The 21,924-nt window shown below is 40.4% G+C and overlaps 2 protein-coding genes across 6 annotated transcripts in view; both read right to left on the minus strand.

The window, feature by feature from the left end:
* Positions 1-1,158: 1,158 nt before the first annotated feature.
* CTSK (cathepsin K) lies at positions 1,159-14,012 on the minus strand. Of its 2 annotated transcripts, XM_058539074.1 has the most exons (8): positions 12,595-14,012; positions 10,938-11,061; positions 10,083-10,205; positions 9,843-9,998; positions 8,351-8,569; positions 4,528-4,693; positions 4,153-4,258; positions 1,159-1,944 (listed from the first exon to the last, which is right to left on the minus strand). In XM_058539074.1, the coding sequence occupies exons 2-8, from the start codon at positions 11,058-11,060 to the stop codon at positions 1,845-1,847; spliced, it is 993 nt and encodes a 330-aa protein (XP_058395057.1). In that variant the 5' UTR covers position 11,061; positions 12,595-14,012; the 3' UTR covers positions 1,159-1,844. The 2 variants fall into 2 exon arrangements, with proteins under 2 accessions (XP_058395057.1, XP_058395056.1); XM_058539073.1 differs by having other exon boundaries at positions 10,938-14,012.
* Positions 14,013-14,107: 95 nt separating this feature from the next.
* Positions 14,108-21,924, minus strand: part of ARNT (aryl hydrocarbon receptor nuclear translocator) — a 63,558-nt gene continuing 55,741 nt past the window's right edge. For 2 of the 4 annotated variants that reach the window (XM_058539072.1, XM_058539070.1), the window contains 8 exons: positions 20,139-20,249; positions 19,904-19,976; positions 19,625-19,748; positions 19,327-19,429; positions 18,797-18,944; positions 17,505-17,664; positions 16,901-17,067; positions 14,108-16,139 (listed from right to left, as the gene is read on the minus strand). In XM_058539072.1, coding sequence (XP_058395055.1) covers positions 16,050-16,139; positions 16,901-17,067; positions 17,505-17,664; positions 18,797-18,944; positions 19,327-19,429; positions 19,625-19,748; positions 19,904-19,976; positions 20,139-20,249 — 976 coding nt within the window. In that variant the 3' untranslated portion in view covers positions 14,108-16,049. Of the gene's footprint in view, positions 16,140-16,900; positions 17,068-17,504; positions 17,668-18,796; positions 18,945-19,326; positions 19,430-19,624; positions 19,749-19,903; positions 19,977-20,138; positions 20,250-21,924 lie in introns of all 4 variants that reach the window. The other 2 variants (XM_058539071.1, XM_058539069.1) reach the window with 1 other exon arrangement.

The raw sequence follows: 21,924 nt of genomic DNA on the forward strand, positions 1-21,924 counted from the left end.
CTTCTGTGAAGTATTCCTTCTTCGAGAAGAAATAGAATACATGCAGTGTCTCCTAAGTGTTGACTTTCCTCCAATTTCTTGCATTTCCATTTTGTTCTTCATCTGTTATTTGTTCTTTACAACACTACCAGAGGAATACTGCTAAAATATAGATTTGATTATGTCTCTCTCGTGTTCAAAAATATTTGATGCTACTAATATGCCTGTGTGTCTATAAAATAAAGTATGAACTTCTTGGGACATGGGAGGCATTCAAGGCTATCCAGGATTCACCTCCAACCTACTTTTCTCACTTCGGCTCTACCACGTATGCCTTTGCACTCTATCCTTGAGCCACCCCAGCCCTCACCATTCACACACACAGCTCTCTGGGTACCTTTGTTCACCCAGAGCCTTTGGCTTGATATGCCCTCTCTCCCCTCAACCTGTCCCCCTGTCCTGTCTTCTCTGCCCTTTCAGATCCTTCAAAGCTCTGTTCTCAATGAAGCCTCATCTAAAATCCTGTTAAGAATTAATGACTCATTCCTGAGCTTGCATAATTAGTATTTATTTCATTATGGTTGGTATTATTAGTTGTTTATATGTCTGTCACTAGTCTATAACATTCTTTACGTCAGGGCCATGTCTTACTAATTTGTTTCATCCTCCTAGCTTTAAATACACTGCTTACCACATGGTAATAAATATTTACATACAAAAATAAATAATTTTTGCATAGAATGAAATAAAATACTGCCTGACATATGGTAAGCATTCAATAAATATGACCTCTTTCTAGTGGTAATAATAGGTGCTCAATAAACATTTTATGAAAAATGGCAAAACCAGTTGTGTTGATTTATTACTAGCCAGCTAAGTTCTTTAGAATTAATACTGCTTGGAAACCATTAGAAAGAGCTTCAACTTCCTCTTTTGGTGACAGCAAAAGTTTAGGTTCTAGAACCTCAGAAAGGGCCTTAGATATTTTTCAAGACCCAGGTTCATGTGTCAATCTGGTCCCCCTACAGATAGAATTAAATATTGAAGTCTCCTTATATCCATTTAATCCCTGAAACATAGTACAGTTCTTAGTATAAGTAAGTACTTAATAAATGTTGGTTGAAGGAATGAACAAATAAATGAATTAGGAGTGAATTGTTTATATGACAGTCTCTCCAAAGAAACTATGAGCACATCAAGTATAAGGAATATGTTTTATTCATCTTTTTGTCTCCAGCACCTGGCACAGTATCCAACACAAAATCAATGTTTACTAAATAGCTATTTACTAAATTACAGACAAGAGATAAATACTTGCTTTACTTTAAAAATGCAAAGAAGGACAAAGAAAACACATTTCTTGTATCATGTAAACTTGCACCAAAGATTTATGAGTAGATTTATGAATTGGGGTGAAAAACATAGAAATTTCTACCTTGAGGGTATAGAAGAAGTAAACTTGGAGACTGAGAAGTCAGGTCATCTTAGTCCTCTAGATTGGTTAAAGCTAACTAGTCCCTGTGAATGAGAATCTAGCCTATCTGAAGATCTCTAGCCTCTAACTATTTGCACAGAGTTAGCCCCAGAACAACACAGTCAGGGCAGGCTGTGGTCACATCTCTTAGCCTGAGAACGCACACCTGTTAGGGAAATTCCTACTGTGGCCACAGTGAAAGGCCTTGGGTGGAGAGAAGGAAAGTAGAAAAAGTGTCACTTGAAGCACAAACAAATGGGGAAACTGAACAGACAATCTCTGTATCATGACATCTGCTTCAAGAAAGGCCACCAACTCCCTTCCAAAGTACATCAGTACTTGCACTATCGTGGAAGGAACGGAAGAGCAGGATGGGGTTGGCTGGCTGAAGTCACATCTTGGGGAAGCTGGCCAGGTTGGCAATGCCACAAGCGTTGTTCTTATTCCGAGCCATGAGGATATAGCCTTTGTTTCCCCAGTTTTCTCCCCAGCTGTAGGACCAATCAAGGAAAATACTTAGTACTCTTGGTTTATTTATTCATTAAAACACTTACTGGGTATTGTGCTAGGTACTGATGGTATACAAAAATGAATAAGACTGTTTTTACCTTTAAAGAGTTTCAAATCAAGAAATGGAGAGAAGGCATAATGCTATAGGTCTCAAAGGTAGGAAAGATTGCTTCTGATCAAAGGGATCAAAGAAGGCTGAATGTAAGAGGTGGCATTTGAGCTGAGCCCAAAGGCTGAATAGAATTTAGACTTGTGGAAATGGGATACCCCTGGAGGAGTATGAAATGAGTAATAGAGGCAGGAAAGCATAGGCATGTGTTGAGATCATGTGGCTGAAAAATAGGACACCTGACAGGAAAGGTAGATTGAGATCAGGTTGAATTATCTTTGCTGCCAGGCTAAAGAGTTTGACTATGTGACCATTATAGTGGGAGAGACACTGAAGGTTTCTGATTGGGAGAGTGATATGATCTGATTCGTGTTTTAGGAAGAGTAATCTTGAAAATGTGAGTCTAGAGCATAAGAAAGAGGGAAGAGAGGCTGAAGCTGGTGATCTTGGTTTGGGAGTAAACCCCACAGGAGAGATGAATGAAGCTATGAGAATGGATAAGATTGCTAAGGAAACAAGTGAAGAGAATGGAAGACTAGAGAGAGAGACAGGGAGGGAGAGAAAGAGAGACAGACAGACCGACAGAGAGATAGAGAGGGGAGATTGGTTTATATATCTTCCTAAGTTGTTTTCATGAGTTTTCTGTCCTTTTTCTCCAACCAGCAAATTCTCCACTTACCCAATACATTTTACTTAAGACCAGTACTCTACCTCTGTTCCCTTTTCCAGGGGTCCCCAGTGATCCTGATCCTACCTGTGTTTGCCCCTTATTCCTCCCAGCTCTCTCGGATGCAGCCCTCCACCCTTGGCACATGATCAAGAAAGCACAGGGTAAGTGCTTGGGACTGGGAGTCGAGAAAAGAACAACACAGGATATAATCTGTGGGAGAAGGAACACCTTCTTAGAAAGGTGTTCAGGCTCACCGTTAGTTGGAACCGTGATATAAAAAGTTGCTTCAGGTTTGAAGCAACTCCCAGCCTCACATTCTATCCTACCAGCCCTCTAGGTAGCAGCCCAACTTGGTTACACCACTGCTTTGGCTGTGAACTCCCCAGAGTCAGGGACTCCTGCTCCTTGAAGGGCACCAAGGACAGAAAATTTAATCAGTGCTGCTGCTAGGCTGGTGTTGACCAATGAGGAAAGGAAAAGTATAATTCTCATAGATCTGTTCCCCCAAAGTCACAGGGGCTAAAGAGAAATGGGAAGCCAAGGTACCCTGTAGTTTTATTTCTTCCAGTAATAGGGAAGGAAACAGTAATTTTTTGTTGTTGTTCATCTCTCTTTTCTGAAAAGCGTTTCTCTTCGCAGATTTCAAAATCTTTGGTGAGTTTTTTTGTGTGTGTGTGAGGAAGATTAGCCCCGAGCTAACATCCATTGCCAATCTTCCTCTTTTTGCTGAGGAAGACTGGCCCTGGGCTAACATCTGTGCCCATCTTCCTCTACTTTATATGTGGGATGCCTCCATAGCACGGCTTGATAAGCGGTGTGTAGGTTCGTGCCCAGGATCCAAACCCCGGGCCGCTGAAGGGGTAAACGCACAAATTTAACCACTACAGCCAGGCTGGCCCCTGGTGAGTCCTTATACATGTCTATCCTAAGTGTATCTGGAAGGGCAAAGAGCTGCACAAAGGGACATTAAACTTTTACATTGTTCCCTACTGCTTATAGACAGACTGAGGATGGAAACCTCCCTAAGAAATTGATCACATTAGAGAAAAAAGAAAGAAAAAATATATAATTCCAAAGCTCCTGCTGGTTGTTGGTGCTACTTTATGTTCTGGTTAGTTAGGTCTGTCTTTCTTAGGGGCTATGAGATCACTGAAGGCAGACATCCTGCTCATTTGTTTGTGTACGTGACTAAGCACCTTGCACGTGGAGCAGCTGCCCAATATGTGCTTTACATACTATTGTCTGGCCATTAAATGTTAGAATTAATAGCCTCTGATTGGGAAGGTAGAATGGAAAAGTCTGAGGCAACTTTCTTTGATTTGAGAGAGAGAAGGGAAGATTGGGAAGTTGGAGTTGAGGCTGAGTGTTAAGAGAGTGATTGAACGACAAAAGTAGTGTTTCCATCATTACCTGTTTTTAATTATCCAGTGCTTGTTTCCCTTCTGGATTCCATATCCCACTGCCAAAACTGCATGGTTCAGATTATCGCTATTGCAGTTTTCATCATAATACACACCTAGGAAACAAACTGTCAAAGGTGAAACTTTCTGCAATCCAAGGGCCACCCTGTGGATCTCTCAGCCTAGGAGACCCTCTGTATAATCCCGTCCGAGTGAGGAAGGTTTATGACAGAGATGCTCTGTGCTGTGGCGGCTGCTAATTTCTCTCTGGCAGACAGTCTGAATATGGAAACTAAGTACTGAAAATGCTCAGTGCTCTTAGAGAAGCTGCCAAGCCCACATTGTAAGAGACGGTTGATTGTGCTCTCTAGGAACAGCTCCTTACCTTTGCTGTAAAACTGGAAGGAGGTCAGGCTTGCATCAATGGCCACAGAGACAGGTCCTACTCGAGCCACTGCCCTCTTCAGGGCTTTCTCGTTCCCCACAGGGATCTCTCTGTACCCTCTGCACTTAGCTGCTTTGCCTGTTGGGTTGTACATACAACTTTCATCCTGGAAAAAACAAGGTTGAAATAGGACTAGGACAGAGCAACAGGCAATGAATTGGTGAGAGAGAAACTCTACCAATGTTTTGAGTGATGTCAGTGAACTAACAGGGGCAAGCAAACTCGAGTCTCTAGAGAGGGTCTGTTCTCTCCTCACCATTTTAGACAACTATAAAAAAGAATAGGAAAAGTGGATGCCTTGCTACGTATAAAAAAATCATCTCCGGGTGATTTAAAAACATAATATGAAAGGAAACACCATAAAACTTAAAAGAGAGAGAGAGAGAGAGAATATTTTTATTACCTCAGGGTAGAGAAAAATTTCTGAAATAGGATTTTTTTAAAAGCACAAATCGTCTCTGGCCACGTAGTATATGTGAGCCTCAGAGGGCAGGGAGACACCAGCTGCTGTGTGGGAAGGAGGCCAATGCCAAGGGCCAGCTAGAGGGAGGAACCGGGCCCTATGCACATGTATCAGGGGAACTAGTGCAAGGCAAAGAGTTTTGGCTGGACTCTTGTGCTGTCATGAGAGACAGAGGTAAAAGCACATAACATGACACTAAAACAAATTAATAAAGAACTTAGCAATTTAGCCCTTGAAGTTCTTTCTTTCTTTCTTTCTTTCTTTATTTTTGTGTGTGTGAGGAAGATCAGCCCTGAGCTAACATCCATGCTAATCCTCCTCTTTTTGCTGAGGAAGACCGGCTCTGAGCTAACATCTATTGCCAATCCTCCTCCTTTTTTTTTTCCCCCCAAAGTCCCAGTAGATAGTTGTATGTCATAGTTGCACATCCTTTTAGTTGCTGTATGTGGGATGCGGCCTCAGCATGGCCAGAGAAGCAGTGCGTCAGTGCGCGCCCGGGATCCGAACCCCGGGCCGCCAGTAGCGGAGCACGCGCACTTAACCGCTGAAGCCGTGGGGCTGGCCCACCCTTGAAGTTCTAACACTATGTTTTGCAGGTATAGTTAAAAATGATATGTTTCATTGGCAAGCCACATGTATGGAATCTAAAGGCAACCCACGTCAGGGTGGTATAGTCTTTTTGGCAATTCATTTTCCCAGCAGACATGACCCCTTCAAAGCCCTAAAGCTGCATCTACAAGAATACATTATCTAAATATCCATATTGGCAGCATTTGACATAATATTCTAAATTTACAATAGACTCTTGTCTTAATAATTTCTCAAGATTCCTTTGTTCTCTGCCATATGATCCAAACCCTTGATGCCTCCTAGTGCCAAAAATTGCACAGATCCAGAAGTAAAATAAATTGTCTTCGGAATGGATTTCGAAGGATGCCATGCCATGATACTTGAAAGTCAGAATAACCTGCATTATAGCTGGAATGAACTTAAATTACTATATTATCTGGCTGCTGCCCTATCAGATCTCTTCTTTTTAAAATTTTATTTTTGTTTACGTCCCTCCATTCATTCACATGTTCCTGTGAGAAGAGAAGTTCTTTCAGTTTTGGACAAGAACTGTTTTTAAAAACTATAAAGTAGATACAAGAGAATAGTGGCCCAAGATTCAGAATGTTAAAAATGGAACATATGTCTTATATGGCTAATTCTTCATTTTAATTGATTATGAGACCAAAATGATTCCACAGTGCTCTAAAATGCTGAAAAGAAATCATTTGAGGGGGCAGAAGAACAGAAATTAGAAGTCAAATTCTCCTTTTATTCCAAAAGAAGGTTTCAAATATTATGTAATTTTCATTTAAATTATTTAGAGTCTCTGAGCTATTAGTTAAACTCTCTCTCAACAAACTGGTTAATATAGTACTGAATAAATGATGCAAGCTATGGATGAGTGATCGACTATTAGTTCTGATAGTATTTATTTTTCTTTAATATAGTTACACAAATCTTTAAATTGGCTGTCTGGATTAATCAATACGGAAAAAATTATAAACATATATCTGTTTTTTGTATATACTGTTGGGATTTAATTTTTTGATATCAAGTGACAACAGAAAGTTGCCAAAAGAATATTTGACTTTTCAAAAAAGAATATTTTGCCATGTTCAGGTTATCTCACTAATTGGCCTGATGTATTCAGAATTAAAAAGCTAATCTGTTAGGGCAGCTTTAGTATGCTGCACCTTATAGTAGCAGCGCCAGAGTTCAAACATGGACTTGGGACCCAATATTTCTGAAAATAGTACATGGATTAAAGAAATTTTTTTCCAGGTACAACCTCCAATTTCTCTGCCTTATCCATCACAGCTAAAAAACCATAACATGGAATAATAATGGGATGAAATTTACAAAAATAAAGTACTGTTTTGATGTGGCCAATGTCATGAGCATGTGTTGAAGTGACTTCACTCGGTAGGTTGTTGAGTATCCAGTGAAATGGATTTTTCAATCATTTACATTAATGAGTATTTTATTTCAGCCAGACATCATTTCAGATGACTAAACATGAATGAATAAAACTCATTGCTACTGGATTTTTTTAAAAGTGCAAATTTCAAAGGAAAAGATTAATAATTTTACTACACTAAAATTAAGAAATTTTCTGGATTGAAAGACCTCATAAAATGAGTAAAAAGACAAACATCAATCTATAACACACATAGTATTAGTATCCAAATATCTTTTAAAAATTCCTAAAAATCAGGAAGAAAGAGGAAAAAAACCTAATTAAAAATAGACAAACAACATAAATAGTCAATTCACTGAAGGTGTAAATCAGTGGGATTTCTTATACACTGCAGGTAGAATATAAATTTTTCCAAATACTTTGGTAAACAATTTGACATTAGCTAGTAAAGTAGAAGATGCACATACCCTAAGACTCAGACAATTCTGTTCCAAGGTATTATTTATACTCTAGTAAAGAAATTCTTGCACATGTGTATAGAACATATGCCTGGGAATATTTACTGTAGATAAACAGATCTGGTAGATAAATCTTAAGTCTGCTACATCTCTAGTGGTATGAATTTGAGTATGCTGTTTTATCTCCTGAAGCGTCAATTTCCTCACCGATAAAATGAGGACAAGTCTACCTTATAGGGCTGTTATGACGATTAAGTGAGAAAATGCACTAAGCACATGGCTTAGCACATAGTAGCCATTATTTTTATTACTCAAACTTGCTATTCTTGCTTCAAAGGCCCCTGTTGCAAAGGCCTCATATTATATTATTTATCAACCGCATGTATATAAAAAGCCCTCAGATCTCCTTCCTGTTACTAAAAGATCTTATAGGAAGAAGTGAGTTGATCTCTAAAATTACAATAAATATGAAACAACTTGTTTTTTCTCTCATTTTATACTTTAGCATGTTAACTTACATAATTTGCTTAAATGTTCCGAAAACTCACACTGAAGTCATACAAAATAAAGACACATGATTCATGAAATTAGCATGGTAGGTTTAGGGATTCGTGATGGGAGTGGAGGAGTTGAGCTGAGGGTTATAGAGACCTACTCAGAGATCTATGGGATAATCTGTCCTCTGTTTTTTTCTCCAGGGCAGAGAGGCAGATAGGAGCTACGGTAGCCTAAGCTCCCTAAATTCTCCCAGATTGTGTGAATGTTCTTCGCCTTCTGTGGGAAATTATCCCATTAAGAAAGCAAGATAGGGTAACAGAAAACAATATCATGCTGGGGAAGGAGGAGCTGTATAATTGTGTGGGACAGTCTCACCTGTCCCACATATGGGTAGGCATCTTCAGAGTCAATGCCCCGGTTCTTCTGCACATACTGGAAGGCATTTGTCATGTAGCCCCCTCCACAGCCATCATTCTCAGACACACAATCCACCAGGTTCTGGGGACTCAGATTTAAGAGTTTGCCAGTTTTCTTCTTGAGTTGTCCCTCCAGGGCACCCACAGAGCTAAAAGCCCAACAGGAACCACACTGACCCTGAGAGGCATAACAGAGAAACTGTCAGTCATTGCTGTTTACACTTGTTGTTTCTTCCCTCTACCTGCCTGATGAAATTCCATACATTTTATAAAGTCCAGAACACAAGTCCCCTTTGCTGCGAAGTCTCCCTATTTCCCTTCATTTAACACCTGTTGCATTGTTCTATTGCTATTGTTGCTATTGATAACTGTTGTTACTATTGTTACCGTTACCTATAGCAAAGCAGAGTAGAGCTGGCTTTGCAGCCCACTAGATAGGTAACCTTGGGTAAGTTACTAAACCTCTCTGTGCCTCAGTTTCCTTATTTTTAAAATGTGGATAATAATAATATACTTAACGGGATTATGAGGATTAAAAAAGTTAATTCATGTAAAGGATTTATAAGTTTCTGACACATAATAATCTCTCAAAAAGTGCTAGCTATTATTAGTAGTATTTGTTCAGCTAGATTGTAAACTTTTCTCTCTTTCCTGTTTTTTTTTTTTTTTTTTGTGAGGAAGATTCACCCTGAGCTAAATCTGTTGCCAATCCTCTTCTTTTTGCTGAGGAAGATTGGCCCTGGGCTAACATCTGTGCCCATCTTCCTCTACTTTATATGTGGGACGCCGCCACAGCATGGCTTGATAAGTGGTGTGTAGGTCTTGTACCTGGCATCCGAACTGCGAACCCCGGGCTGCTGAAGTGGAGCGCGCGAACTTAACCACTACGCCACTGGGCTGGCCCCTCCTGTTCTATTTTTTTAGGACTGAAGATTTCTTGAGGTCACAGGTTATGTCTTAGTCATCTTGAGTCTCTACTGACTAGCACTATACCTGGTAGGTTCTGAAAATAAGTGTTTGTTGAATGAATGTTAAATCAGTCGTTCATCTGGTTGATACAGTCAGTGTTGTTAACATTGTAGGAAAACTGACATTCTCAAGCTGGTAAGAATGTAAGATTGCAAAAACTTTTTTGGAAGGGATTCTCTGTGACCTAACAATTCCAATTTTGGGATTTATTTTGCATAAATATTTGTACATGTGCACAAAAATATATGCACAAGGGTGCTTACAGAAACAATATTTGTAAAAAAAGAAAAACCAGGACAACCTAAATGTACGAAAATAGCTGATGAGTTAAATATTGGAATAGGCTATATTCTCTTAGCATGGGGAGAGGTACCTTAATTCTTTGCCCCCCCTTCCTGGTACCCTCCTACCTTAAGAACAAAGAAGAAAAAGGAAGAGGTCATGCCAGTTTACATACTCACACCCAGGAGTAAGGAGGGTACCTGGTTTTTGACAGGAGTAACATATCCCTTCTTTCGATAATCAATGGAGTCTGGGGCTCTGCCTTCCCAGTCTGGGAGATAGAGGGTGTCATTACTGCGGGAATGAGAGGGGGGTACTTTGAGTCCAGTCATCTTCTGAACCACTTCTTCACTGGTCTGGGACAAAAAAGAAAGAGGCCAGGCATAAGCAGGGAACTAAGGCAAGCAGGGCAGGAAGCCAGGAGCTGAGGAGCAACTCACCATGTCCCCTAGGTGGTTCATGGCCAATTCATATGTATGGACACCAAGAGAGGCCTCAAGATTATGGATGGAAATATGCTTCAGGTTTTTTTCCCAAATTAAACGCCGAGAAATTTCATCCACCTAAACAGAGCATAATCAGTACTAGCATAGACTGTGTCCTGTGTGCAAAGTTATGTATGTAATACTGTGCAGGTTTTCAGAAGAAAAGATGAAACTTAAAGAGAGTTTACAGTCTAGTTGGGGAACTGACCATGGGATTAATAACATGCAAAAATAAATATGTAAACAAATATAAATAGAATGCAAAGCTCTGGAGGGATGTATAGAAAAATTGCTTATAGATTAATAGCATTAATTTGAGAAGTCTTCCCAAAAGAGAAATATAAGACAGTTACAAAGAAAAGGAAGGATAGGGGGCCTGCCCAGTGGCGCAAGCGGTTAAGTGTGCTCACTCTGCTGCAGCAGCCCGGGGTTCGCCGGTTCGGATCCCGGCCGCGCACTGACACACCGCTTGGCAAGCCATGCTGTGGCGGCATCCCATATAAAGTGGAGGAAGATGGGCATGGATGTTAGCCCAGGGCCAGTCTTCCTCAGCAAAAAAAAAGAGGAGGATTGGCAGATGTTAGCACAGGGCTGATTTTCCTCACAAAAAAAAAAAAAGGAAGGATAGGACTTGATGGAGGATGAGTTGAGGAGTAGGAAGGAAAACTATATGTTAAGAGCTAAAGAACAAGGACAAGTTTGCTTGGTTGGAGTGGTTCAAGTATTTGGATTGAAGAGAGTCTGGAAGCTACGACTGGAGGTCTCAGGTTCCAGCCCTCCCACCGTGCTCCCCTCCGGGTCCCCAGGTACCTTGCTGTTATACTGCTTCCTGTAGGTCTTCTTCCATAGTTCCCATTGGGTGTCCAGTATCTCCTCAGGATATAGAGCAAAGCTCACCACGGGCAGCAGCAGTAGAACCTTGAGCCCCCACATTCTGGGGAAAGGGATAATTAGGAGAGACTCTTCCATTTGCCAAGGGGTTCTTAGCCTGACTTGGGATGAGGAAATAACTGGAGCCATATTCCCAGACAGGTGCTTCTCAACCTTTGGGAGTCAAAGACTCCTTTGAGAAGCTAACAAAATTTTGCAACCCACTCTAGTCCCTCTCACCAGAAAAATGTATGCACACACAATAATTCTGGGGACCCAAGTTAAGAATCCCTTCCTCCCAACCACAAAGCAAAGGAAAACTAGGCTTTATGAGGAAGGTAGACAAAGAATTGAGGGTGATTTCCATATGATAAAACAAACAATGGTAGTCAGAAGGGGTCTGGGGTCAGACGGGGTGCTGATACATCTGGTTCCAAGTATTTTGATCTAGGGAGAATCAACATACACACACACACACACAATTGCACAGACAACCAGAAAAGGGGTAGAAAATGGACAATCAGGATGGGCTGAGCACCTGGCTCCCCCAGTGACCCCAGCAGACTTGGAGGAGATGGACAAGGTGAGTGAGTGCAAGGCAGGATGAATAGGGTTGGAGAATACACAAAGAAGAGATTTCCAGCTAAGTTTTGCTTCTTGATCATTTCTTCAAGGCACTCTTCTCTTCTTTGTCTGAATTCTGACAGTTTTCCAGATCTTGCCAGGAGAGGACAAGGGAAAAGTTGACAGTATTTGCTATTCTCTGAGATGTTTACTGTCTCCTCATTCTTCTTGTGTTTTTCTTCCTCCTTTCTCTTCCTGCTCTCCCCTCAGGCAGGAAACTGTCCTAATCTCAACCAGCTGCTGTGGGCAGGAAGGTTTTCCTTTCTTTTCTGACAAAAAAAACCTCTGTGACCGAGTCACAAGACATAAAGCCTGAGAACCAAAGTTTGTTAGAAGACTATTAAGACAGAAAAGCAATGTTCTATGATCATTAAATGCACGGCTTTTCAGAAGTTTACTCTAGCTTCACTCACTTCTTGCAGTGGCTTGAATTATGTGTCTTCCATTTTAAGAACAATTTACAGTCTGTAGCAAGTCATACAGCTTGCATAATATTTGAATTTATAGCCCATTTTTTTGGTAATCTTTGCAAACTGGCAAAATGTCCAGCAGGACATTTAATATCTGAAGTGTTAAGGGCTTTGAGATGTCTCTGAGTAGGAAGTACTGAGCCCACCAGCTCCCTACACCACTCCTCCTTCCCACTAGTCAGTTAACCCTTTCGGTACCTTTGGCCAAAAGAGAACACCCTCCATAGAGAGGCCACTTTTTGAGGGATTGGCAAAGGATTCCTTATATTCTTTGCTTTCACTAACAACCATGCATATATATATACAAATCATAGAAGGAATCCTAACGATTTCCAGGCAGATCTTTTTTGGCCAGGAAATGACCTAAGAAGGGCATCACTGTTTTCATCCACACAGCCTAAAAAGTTCATTTTGATTCCCAAGTCACTACATCCCTAATACTCCTAAAATGGAAAACTGGCAGGAATGAGAATCTAAAAGATGTAGGAAGTTGAAAACTTTACCTGCTGATGGGGATCTGTTTTCTGGGCTCGTTTCGGCAGGGAAGTGTGGATAATGTGGGCGGCTGACTAGGGGTGGTGGATTTATTCCATCAGGATTGCGGAAGTCATCTCCAGCTGCTGGCTGGAAAATTTGGATAGGGAAGGGAGGCGGGGACAGAAATGCTGAGAGAAGGGGGGTTAGGGAGGAGGAAAGGGGGCAGCAGATTTGCAGTGTTTCTGTGCGCATACGGAGTGTGTGCCAGGGTGGAGACTTGCTATTTAGTTTCACATGACTTCAGGCAGACAAAAAAAGGCCTCAATACACATTGCTCAAGTTGGGACTTACCTTCCCTTTGTTGGATAAATAGAAGGAAACAGTCCTGGTGTCCCCCATCTTTCTTCTTTATTATATGTTATTTATTACATTGGGGGATTACATCCCTTCCTGCCCTTTTCCTGTTATTACCCATTTCTCCAATTTTGAAACCTCAGTTTTCAACCTTGTGTCTGAATTTGTCACTTACATCAGGGATGAGGGAATAAACTCAAAAGGCTAGACAACAGTATGTATGAGAAGCCACAGGCTCCAAAATCATTTATATTTTATAAGCTTGTTGGCTAAAAGTTGTCACTGCTTCCAGGCAGGAAGCTCTCCCAGCCTAATATGGTTTTGCTGAGGAAGGATATGCCCAGAAAGTCCAGATGAAACCGGTTCTAAAGTAACCAAAAACAGTATCCTGGTTATTGATGACAGCACCTGAATCAGTGCCATAAGCACTGACAAACTCTCATGTGACTTCTTTGTTGCTAAAAGTCTCAGATGGTGGGATGCCTGATGAACATTAGCTGTCCAATTATTAAAATCCCCGATCCAGATCCAGTCATATGAGCTTCTCCAAACGTTTCCCCCAATATCCAGGCATGTGACAGATCATAAGAGTCTAGTTCAGTCCCTAAACCACATCCCCAAACTCCATTGTCTTCCCTAAACAGATATGGGGGAAGAGGAAAAGAGGGTCCTTTGAACAGAAAGGATAATACATGGGCTCTAGATTCAGTTTCTAGCTGGATTACAAACATAGACCCTCAAGAACACAGGTTTATGTCTGTGGGTTTTAAGATTTACTAATGAACCACATGGTCCTAGAGGGAAACCAGGTCCAGACCTGAATAGTTTAAATTTCCCCATCCCTAATTCCTTTTAATCCAGAAGAAGATGCCACACTGGGGGAAGGAATCCAGATGTGCCCTACTCCCCCTCTCCCGGGGACTAGGGCAATCCCCCAACCCCCATCCCATGGTCAGATGTCCCTGCTGATTTTACTCAGAATGAGTCAGGATCAGGAGGACAACCAAGGAATGCTGAGTGATCACAGCCCTATGATTTCTGATTTCCTGAAATTACAGACACACTGTGCTTTATGTTTGTATATTTGGAGCTCAAGCTACAAATTCAACTAGTTGTGGGTGTTTGTTGTTTAGGAGCTGGAAAGGAATAATAAAGCCACAATCAAGATCACACAACACAAGCAAGTTTACAAAAGGAAAAAATATTTTGTTTTAAAATCTTTGCTACATGTCATTATTTTTGCCACTGTAAGGCTCAGCACAGATGCCAGCAGTACAGAAATGGCCAAGAACAAAACAAAACAATCAAAAATAAAACCCTGAAGGAAAAGCAGAAACAAAACCCCCAGAGCATCTTCTCCCTCCCCTCCCCTTCCCCAAAAGCCCTATAATAACTGTACAATATTATAGTCCTGATCACATTTAAAAAGTCGATTATTAAAAAACAAAGATTTCATTGGAAACTCAACTTTTTGGTTTCTTAAATTGTGATATAAATATATATGTATACTGTATGTGTGCACATAGAATAAAAAAATAAACTGTCTCCTTTTCCACTCCACTACCTGGCACCAGAATGGAGACAAAAAGGAGGGATACCCAGTAATGACATTCTCTCAGCCTCTCCAAGGCCATCTGTGCTCCTCAGTCCCCTATGGCTACATTTAATATGTCTTCTCCTTATTAATTCAGTCTTGCACTTAAGATACTGGCCTGAGCCAATTAAAAAAAAAAAAGGCTGATACACATGACTGTTACCTGAGGAAGGTAAAGAGTGAGAGTAGTAACCTGTATCCACATTTATATGGCTATAGTTAATTATTAAGTGACCCTGTTGGCATGGGAGTCCAGGTCCCATCTATCACATGGATTTATTACACTTGTACTATAAAGCAAAATCCAATCTCAAGATTGGAGAGGGAGCAAAGAGGAAAGAACTATAGGCCCAGAAGAGACCTGAATCTCAGTTTCTTGCCAGACTGGATACTTGGAGAATGCGATGAAAGAGGCTACTTTGCAAGAAGGCTTGGTATTTGGTTTAAACTCCAGCAGTAAGGAATTTCACTGGGATTGCTAATCCAAGAAGTTGAGTTTCCATGCAGAAATAACCTCTACACAACACACATCATATGTGATTCTGACAGAAAAATGCAGCATTATCCTTATGGCCAAGTATGCGGTTTCTGAAAGTGTTTATCTTGCCAGCCTATTTCTGTAACGTTTGCAGATCTTCCATATAAGGTGAGAGCACCAAAAGCCGGAATGACCCAGCTTTATCACTAAATATGTTCAATGACAGACCAACCATATCAACAGAAGACTTTATATATTTGCTTACGGTTGCATATTGGCTGGGCATAGATGTCAAGTGCAGCAAAGACATTTATTTAAATACTCTTTCGCTGCAATACTAAATGGAAAATACCTGAAAGATTTAACTCCTTAGGACTCTTTGAAAAATACAGAGAAAGACAAAGATAAAATCTGGGACAAATTTTGCATAACTCCCTAATAGGGAGAGAGAAACAGAGACAGACATGCACACGTGCGTGTGCCCCCACAAACATACACACACACACACACACACACACTCACTCTCTCTCTCATTTCCTCACTCATATTTCTTTCCAGAGGAATTGCTCACAGGCAGCACAAAGAGCCTATGCTCACTTCCTAAAGTCCCATATATACCTACCATGTTTCATGGTCCTCAAATATGAGGATATTTCTTCTCTCCCTGACCTTAGTCAGAATTTCTTTACAAAAACATGACACAGTATCCAAGGCAAACAGTGGATGTCAGGTTCTCCAACTTGCCCCTTGACCCTCGCACAAATTATCTCTGCACAAATTTCTGGTCGGCAGACATAAGGAAAGGCATTCTTAACCTCACCCAGCCTCAATTTTTCAAAGGGTCCCCAAAGCCTTGAGGATTCACTCCATTTCTTCTATAAATGTTATCTCAGAGAGGCAGGAGGGCAAGGGAAAGGCCAGAAGGGAAAGGGGGTACACATTAGGGGTGAGGGAAGGGAAGGGAGAGGAACTTTTATTCTGTTTACAGAAAGATTTGCTTTTTGAAAACAAATGGTGATTTTTCTCCCCTACTCCTTATCCTCACCCCAACAGTTCTATTCTGAAAAGGAGGGAAACATAGTTAGATCAGGAAATTCTTCATTGTTGTAGCTGTTACTCTGGTCTCCCAGCATGGACAGCATCTCCTAATAAGAGAAAAAGAATAAGTGTGAGTCACACAACTTGATCCCTCACACTTACGGAGCTCCTTCCCAACATTCCCCTGAACCATCATCCCTGGCCCCAGAGTTTCTGCTGTGCTGAATTCTCTTAGCCTTCCTTCCTCCCAGCAACTCTGACTCCCTTACTGACAACCTTTTTTCCTAGTCCCCTGTCTTCCTTCTACAGTTTCACATTCCTCTTTTCTAGTCCTCAATATTTTCAAAGGGAGAAAAATCTGCTTGCTACATTTCATATAACCCCCTATAGACACACTGCATATGGAGTATCTCTTATCCTATTTGTTTTTCACCAAAATGTGTTTTGCATTCTTTCAACCTGTGTTTTAAACTAGCTCTTCCTTTGTCCTGCCTAAGATTATTCCATTCATTCTTGCAGTCCCCTCAGGACTTATGTAAATCAACCTTTATAGTTATAATCAGTATGTATATACCCAAGCTACTATAAAGTGGGATGTGGTTCTCCTTGAATTGGCTAAAATTACTTTCTTTGACTTCTTCGCATGGCCTCACATCACTATGGTCTGGTTAAAGGCTGTCCGTCACACTAAATTCACAATCTTTCCAATTAATGACATTTATTCCTACATGTCCCCATCTGTCTTCTCCTACATACCCCACTCCCCCAAATCAAACACCTCAATCCATGCATGCTTCCTTCTCTGTCTCTCCTCCCTAACCCTTCCTCTCCTAGTTTCTGATTTTCTGAAGTCTTTTCACCCTCTCACCTGGAAGACCTCAGGCTGGCCAGATTGTTGTGCTGATGGCTGTTGAACATGTTGCTCATTAGAACTTGAACGATGATGAGGCTGCTGGCCCTGCCACTGGGACCAGACACCCACACCCTCTGCAGTCCGTGTCTGGAATTGTCCTGCAGTCTGTCCAGTCTCAGGAGCTAGAAATACAGCAATGAAGAATAAACAACTTCCATCTACTAACTCCACTGGAGAGGAGAAACAAGCACATAAGTACATATAAGTCATTAATTTTACTTAGATACCTTCTGCCTTTCTCTCTGTCAATCAATGCCTCTTTTATTTCAAAACCCAGCCCCAAATTAATTTTCCTTCTCTAGGTAGCCTTTTAAAAGAGTCCTTTGCTCATTTAGGTTAAATTCACGTATTATTAAACTTGTAATACCTTGCATGCTTTTTGTTCTATGTGCTAAAGTCTTTTTCATGCGGGTAGGTTTTAAATTCCAAATAGACTATCACCTTGCATTTCTCCATCCTTAGGTCAGTGCACCCAGGACACAAGCAAACCATTTTAACTATCAAATCTTTTTCTTTAGTGGTGTGATTTTCCTGTTACCCTCCTTCTATCTAAACTCACCAAAGTTGGATCCACGATTGGTGAGACTAGGGTAGGCAGCAGCACCAGGTGACGCAGTGGAAGCACCAGGGAGGGACATGGGGCTGAAGGAGGATGAAGTCTGAAAGTTGCCCACACCGAATTGGGAAGAACGAGTCTTGGCTGTAGCCTGGGTAGCCACCTGCTAAAAGAGAGAAAGGGATAGAGAACAACAAATGGAACATTAACATTATTGCACATACCATTCTTACGAGAGTCAATCCTCTGTCAATCACTGCATTCTTCTGAGACAAGTTCATCACTTAATTCCTACTGTATATTTCTTCTAATTAACTCTCAATCTCCCTTGACACTATTTTTAGGCAGTTGTGATAAAGTGCAAAAAGTAAAACTATGAGATTTAAATAAGTATACATTTAGAGTTGTGAGAATTAAATGAAAATGATTTAAATGAAAGCATTTTATAAACTGTAAAGTTATAAAAATTAGAGGCATTAATAACAGTATAGTATTACACAGAGAGAAAAAACACTTTGCATCATTTTATTATTCAGTCTTATTGCATTCATTTGTTCCTAATGATGTCTTTTTTTTTGTAACTAAACATTTTCCTCACCATAATAGTAATGCATAAGCACTGTGGAATATTTGTAAAGTAAATGAAAAAAAATCATTCATAATTCTACCACCAAAGCACATGGTTAACATTTTTGGATAATTTCTTCCAGTTTTTATTTTCCTATGCATTTTTTATACAATTGAGATCATACTGCGTATAACAATTTTGGAGCCTACTTTTGGTTTTGTTTTTTTCATTTAAAATATTACTTATGCAATATAAGTATATATTAATATATGAAAGAATATTAGCTTTAGGCTTAACATATACTATATATACACATATATATTATATAAGGATTTTTCAACAGTTTTTTTTTTAAATAGACACCACTGTGTGTGACTTAGTAATTAATTTTCTCCTTTGTTCCTATATTTTGTAGCCCAGGCCAAAGTGGAAATTTCTTAGAATTTACTCCAAAACAAATCTGAAAATCAAACCTGTTCAACACGTTTTATGTGAGCAATTCTGATTTAAAGTGAATATATGAAAACTATAGACTCTGAGATTTTTGGATTATCCATGGTTTTTAATTATCTGATAAGCTAGTATCAACAAAGATTCATATTGGAAGGTGGGGGGGTTTTGAGGAAAAAATGTCTAAGATAGACAACAATAATTTTACATATGGAGAAAAGCCCAACCAACCAAACAAAAAACTATACACAAGGGACAGACAAATGAGAAGCTTTACCTGGGCAGAGAAGCCTGGGCGGGTGCTAGGGGTCCAAGTTGCGGCGGCTCCCTGGGTGGCGTTGGAGTGGCGGGAAATCTGGGCCAACATCTGCCCTGCAGAAGCTGATGGCTGGACAATGGTTACAGAAGGGGCCAGACCACTATTTCTACGAGTGAACAAACAGTGAGGTAAAGGATTAAAAGGATAGGTTTATCACAGAATCTAGGAATCACAGGACAATCTAGGGCTATCCCTACAGTCCCCTGACTTCCCTAGGGTTAAGGAAAACTTCATAACAGAATTTGGAAAAGACGAGACAGACTGACAGTCACACACTGATCAGGACACACAGAGATGAAACCCAGAACATGGCAATAGGAAGGTGCAAAGAAATAGGAGAAAGAAAAGCAGCGTGCCTCATCCTAGGCCCTACAAGTTCCATTGCTTTGTCTGAAATAACCAGAGAAAGCTAGGGAAGAATAAAACTTGGATTCAGCAACTGAATCTCTCAGTTGCCCTATAAAGCAGCACACACATATGGGGCTCACCTGAAATTCTCTGCCGGCCTGGGGGTAGGAGGGAATGTGTTGCCCTGGGAGAATAGCTGTTGGGTGGCAGGGACAGTGCTGGAGGAGATGCCTTTACTCTGATCTGTGGACCAAAAGGAGTTGGGGGAGGGCCGGTCAAGGGGCTGTAGTATATTAGTTCAGCAAGTTCCTATTTATTCATGATGTATTATATTATAATTAAGTGGAAATATGTTGGAAGACTACTGACTGAGCAGCAGCAGGCCCATCATAAGTGATCAAGATGAGAATTTAAAAGGAAAACAAAGAAGAAACATACCCGCATTGATGTTGGAGTAGATTTCTGAAAATCTTGGGTCTCTATCCTGGGCAAACAGACCATCTGACTTCTCCAGGGGCTTGCTGTGTTCTGGCCCTGTGGCTGTCACAGGCTGAACAGAAACCTGTGGAATACAATGATAAAAATAACCATGAAAGGTTTAATATGACAATTCAATAATCCCTAAATTCATATAAAGATACACATACACTCTAACTGGCACTGGGGGACATTTCTTAAGGAAATGCTCACCATCCTCTTCAAAGACGACACACTAACCTGGGAATGATTGTAGCTCGCCAGTCCATCTCTTCCCGGAACCACGTCCAATTCCGTTTGCTGTTGCTGCTGCCTATATGTTAAACGCCAGTGAAGAGAGAAACAGGGAAAAAGATACTTAGAAAGAATCTTAAAAGGGGCTTAAAAAAAATAAACAAACAAAAAAATAGGATTGCAGACAGCCATTCCCTGGGCTAGTCACTGCTCAATAAATGATTCTTCCATCATTTCTCACCTGGGTGCCAGCTGCCCTGAGCCCATCTCCAGGGGTAAATTAGCTGTGGGACCTAGCTGTGGCCTCTGGATCGTGTTGGACAGTGTAGGCCGTGGTTCCTGGCTGGAGTTCCTGGGAAAACGGAGAGCATACAGAACAGAGGAAAAAAAAAGTATTTGACTCTGTTTGTACATAAAGATCTACAGATTCACCTGTAGGCGGGGCAATCACTAATAAATTCCCCTTTTGAGTCCAATCCTACAGGCCACCTATAACTTCAGATTCAGCAAATAATTCACACTATGGACATGGTACAAACAGAAACTATGTCCTATGGCACAAGGGTTCATCCTGTTTCGGTTCTTAGGGATTCAATACCTAGTTGTTGGGGGGTGGTGTGTGGGTGGGTGGGGGGGTGTGGGTGTGTGGGTGTATCTCTATATTGTGTTTACAAAAAAGCATAAGTAAAAAAACTGGAAGTATGTACACTGAAACATTAACAAAGGCTATTTCTGAATAATGAGAATTTTTTCCTTCTCTTTAGAGTTTTCAATACTTCCCAAATGTTCTATAAAGAATATTTATTAAAAATTAATAATTAATAATTTATTAAAATTAATTTTGGTGGAAAAAACTGTATGTAAAAATGGGGAAAGCCATTATTTCCAGAAACAAGTTCTTAAAAAGACTTAAAAATTTCAAAATTTAAGCAAAATGGAAACACAAAACAATGGTTGCTCTGTAGTATAAAGATGCAAAAACAAAAAAAATTAAAAACTACAATGACCATAACCATATACCTGAAACCTAAGTTAACAAATATTTCTAATTCAATCCACTGTTACACTAAGTTAATTAGCAAAGAATTAAACTTTACAAGCCCTAAAAATTGAAGTGGAGGATACAGACTCAATGTTGTCACCAGGCATTACTTCCACTTGTTAATTATTTATAATCAGATCTTCAAAAGGTAGGTTCAAGGCCAATTCTACACAGACAGATTAAATGGAAAAGCAGTAACTTGACAAGTGACACTCACTAAGATGAGTACAATAAAAGAAAGAAAGTGGAGAAACTGGAACCCTCATACGTTGCTGATGGGAGTGTAAAATGGTACAGCATCTTTGGAAAACAGTTTTCGCAGTTCCTCAAAAGATTAAACACAGAGTTACCATGTGACTCTGCAATTCCACTCCTAGGTACATACCCAAGAGAATAAAAACATATCCACACAAAAACTAGTACACAAATGTTCATGGCAGAATTCTTAGTAGCCAAAAAGTGGAAATAACTCAATGTCCATCAACTGATGAATGGATAAACAAAATGTGGTATACTCATACAAAGAAATATTATTCGGTAATAAAAAGAAGTACAGGGGCCGGCCTGGTGGTATAGTGGTTAAGTTCGCACACTCTGCTTTGGCGGCCTGGGGTTCACAGGTTCAAATCCCGGGCGCAGGTTTAATCCTACACACTGCTCATCAAGCTGTGCTGTGGTGGCATCCCATATACAAAAAATAGAGGAAGATGGGCATGGATGTTAGCTCAGAGCCAATCTTCCTCAGCAAAAAGAGGAAGATTGGCAATAGACCTTGGCTCAGGGCCAGTCTTCCTCACCAAAACGAAAAAAAAGAAAAAAGAAATGAAGTATAGATACGTGCTACACTATGTATGACCCTTAAAATATTATACTAAGTGAAAGAGGCCAGTCATAAAGGAACCACATATTGTATGATTCCATTTATGCCCAGAGAGTAGACTAGTCATTGTATAGGGTTTGGGTGGAGGGATGACTGTTAATGAGG

The sequence above is a fragment of the Diceros bicornis genome, chromosome 4 (genome assembly GCF_020826845.1).
Source record: "Diceros bicornis minor isolate mBicDic1 chromosome 4, mDicBic1.mat.cur, whole genome shotgun sequence".
NCBI classification, from domain to species: Eukaryota; Metazoa; Chordata; class Mammalia; order Perissodactyla; family Rhinocerotidae; genus Diceros; species Diceros bicornis.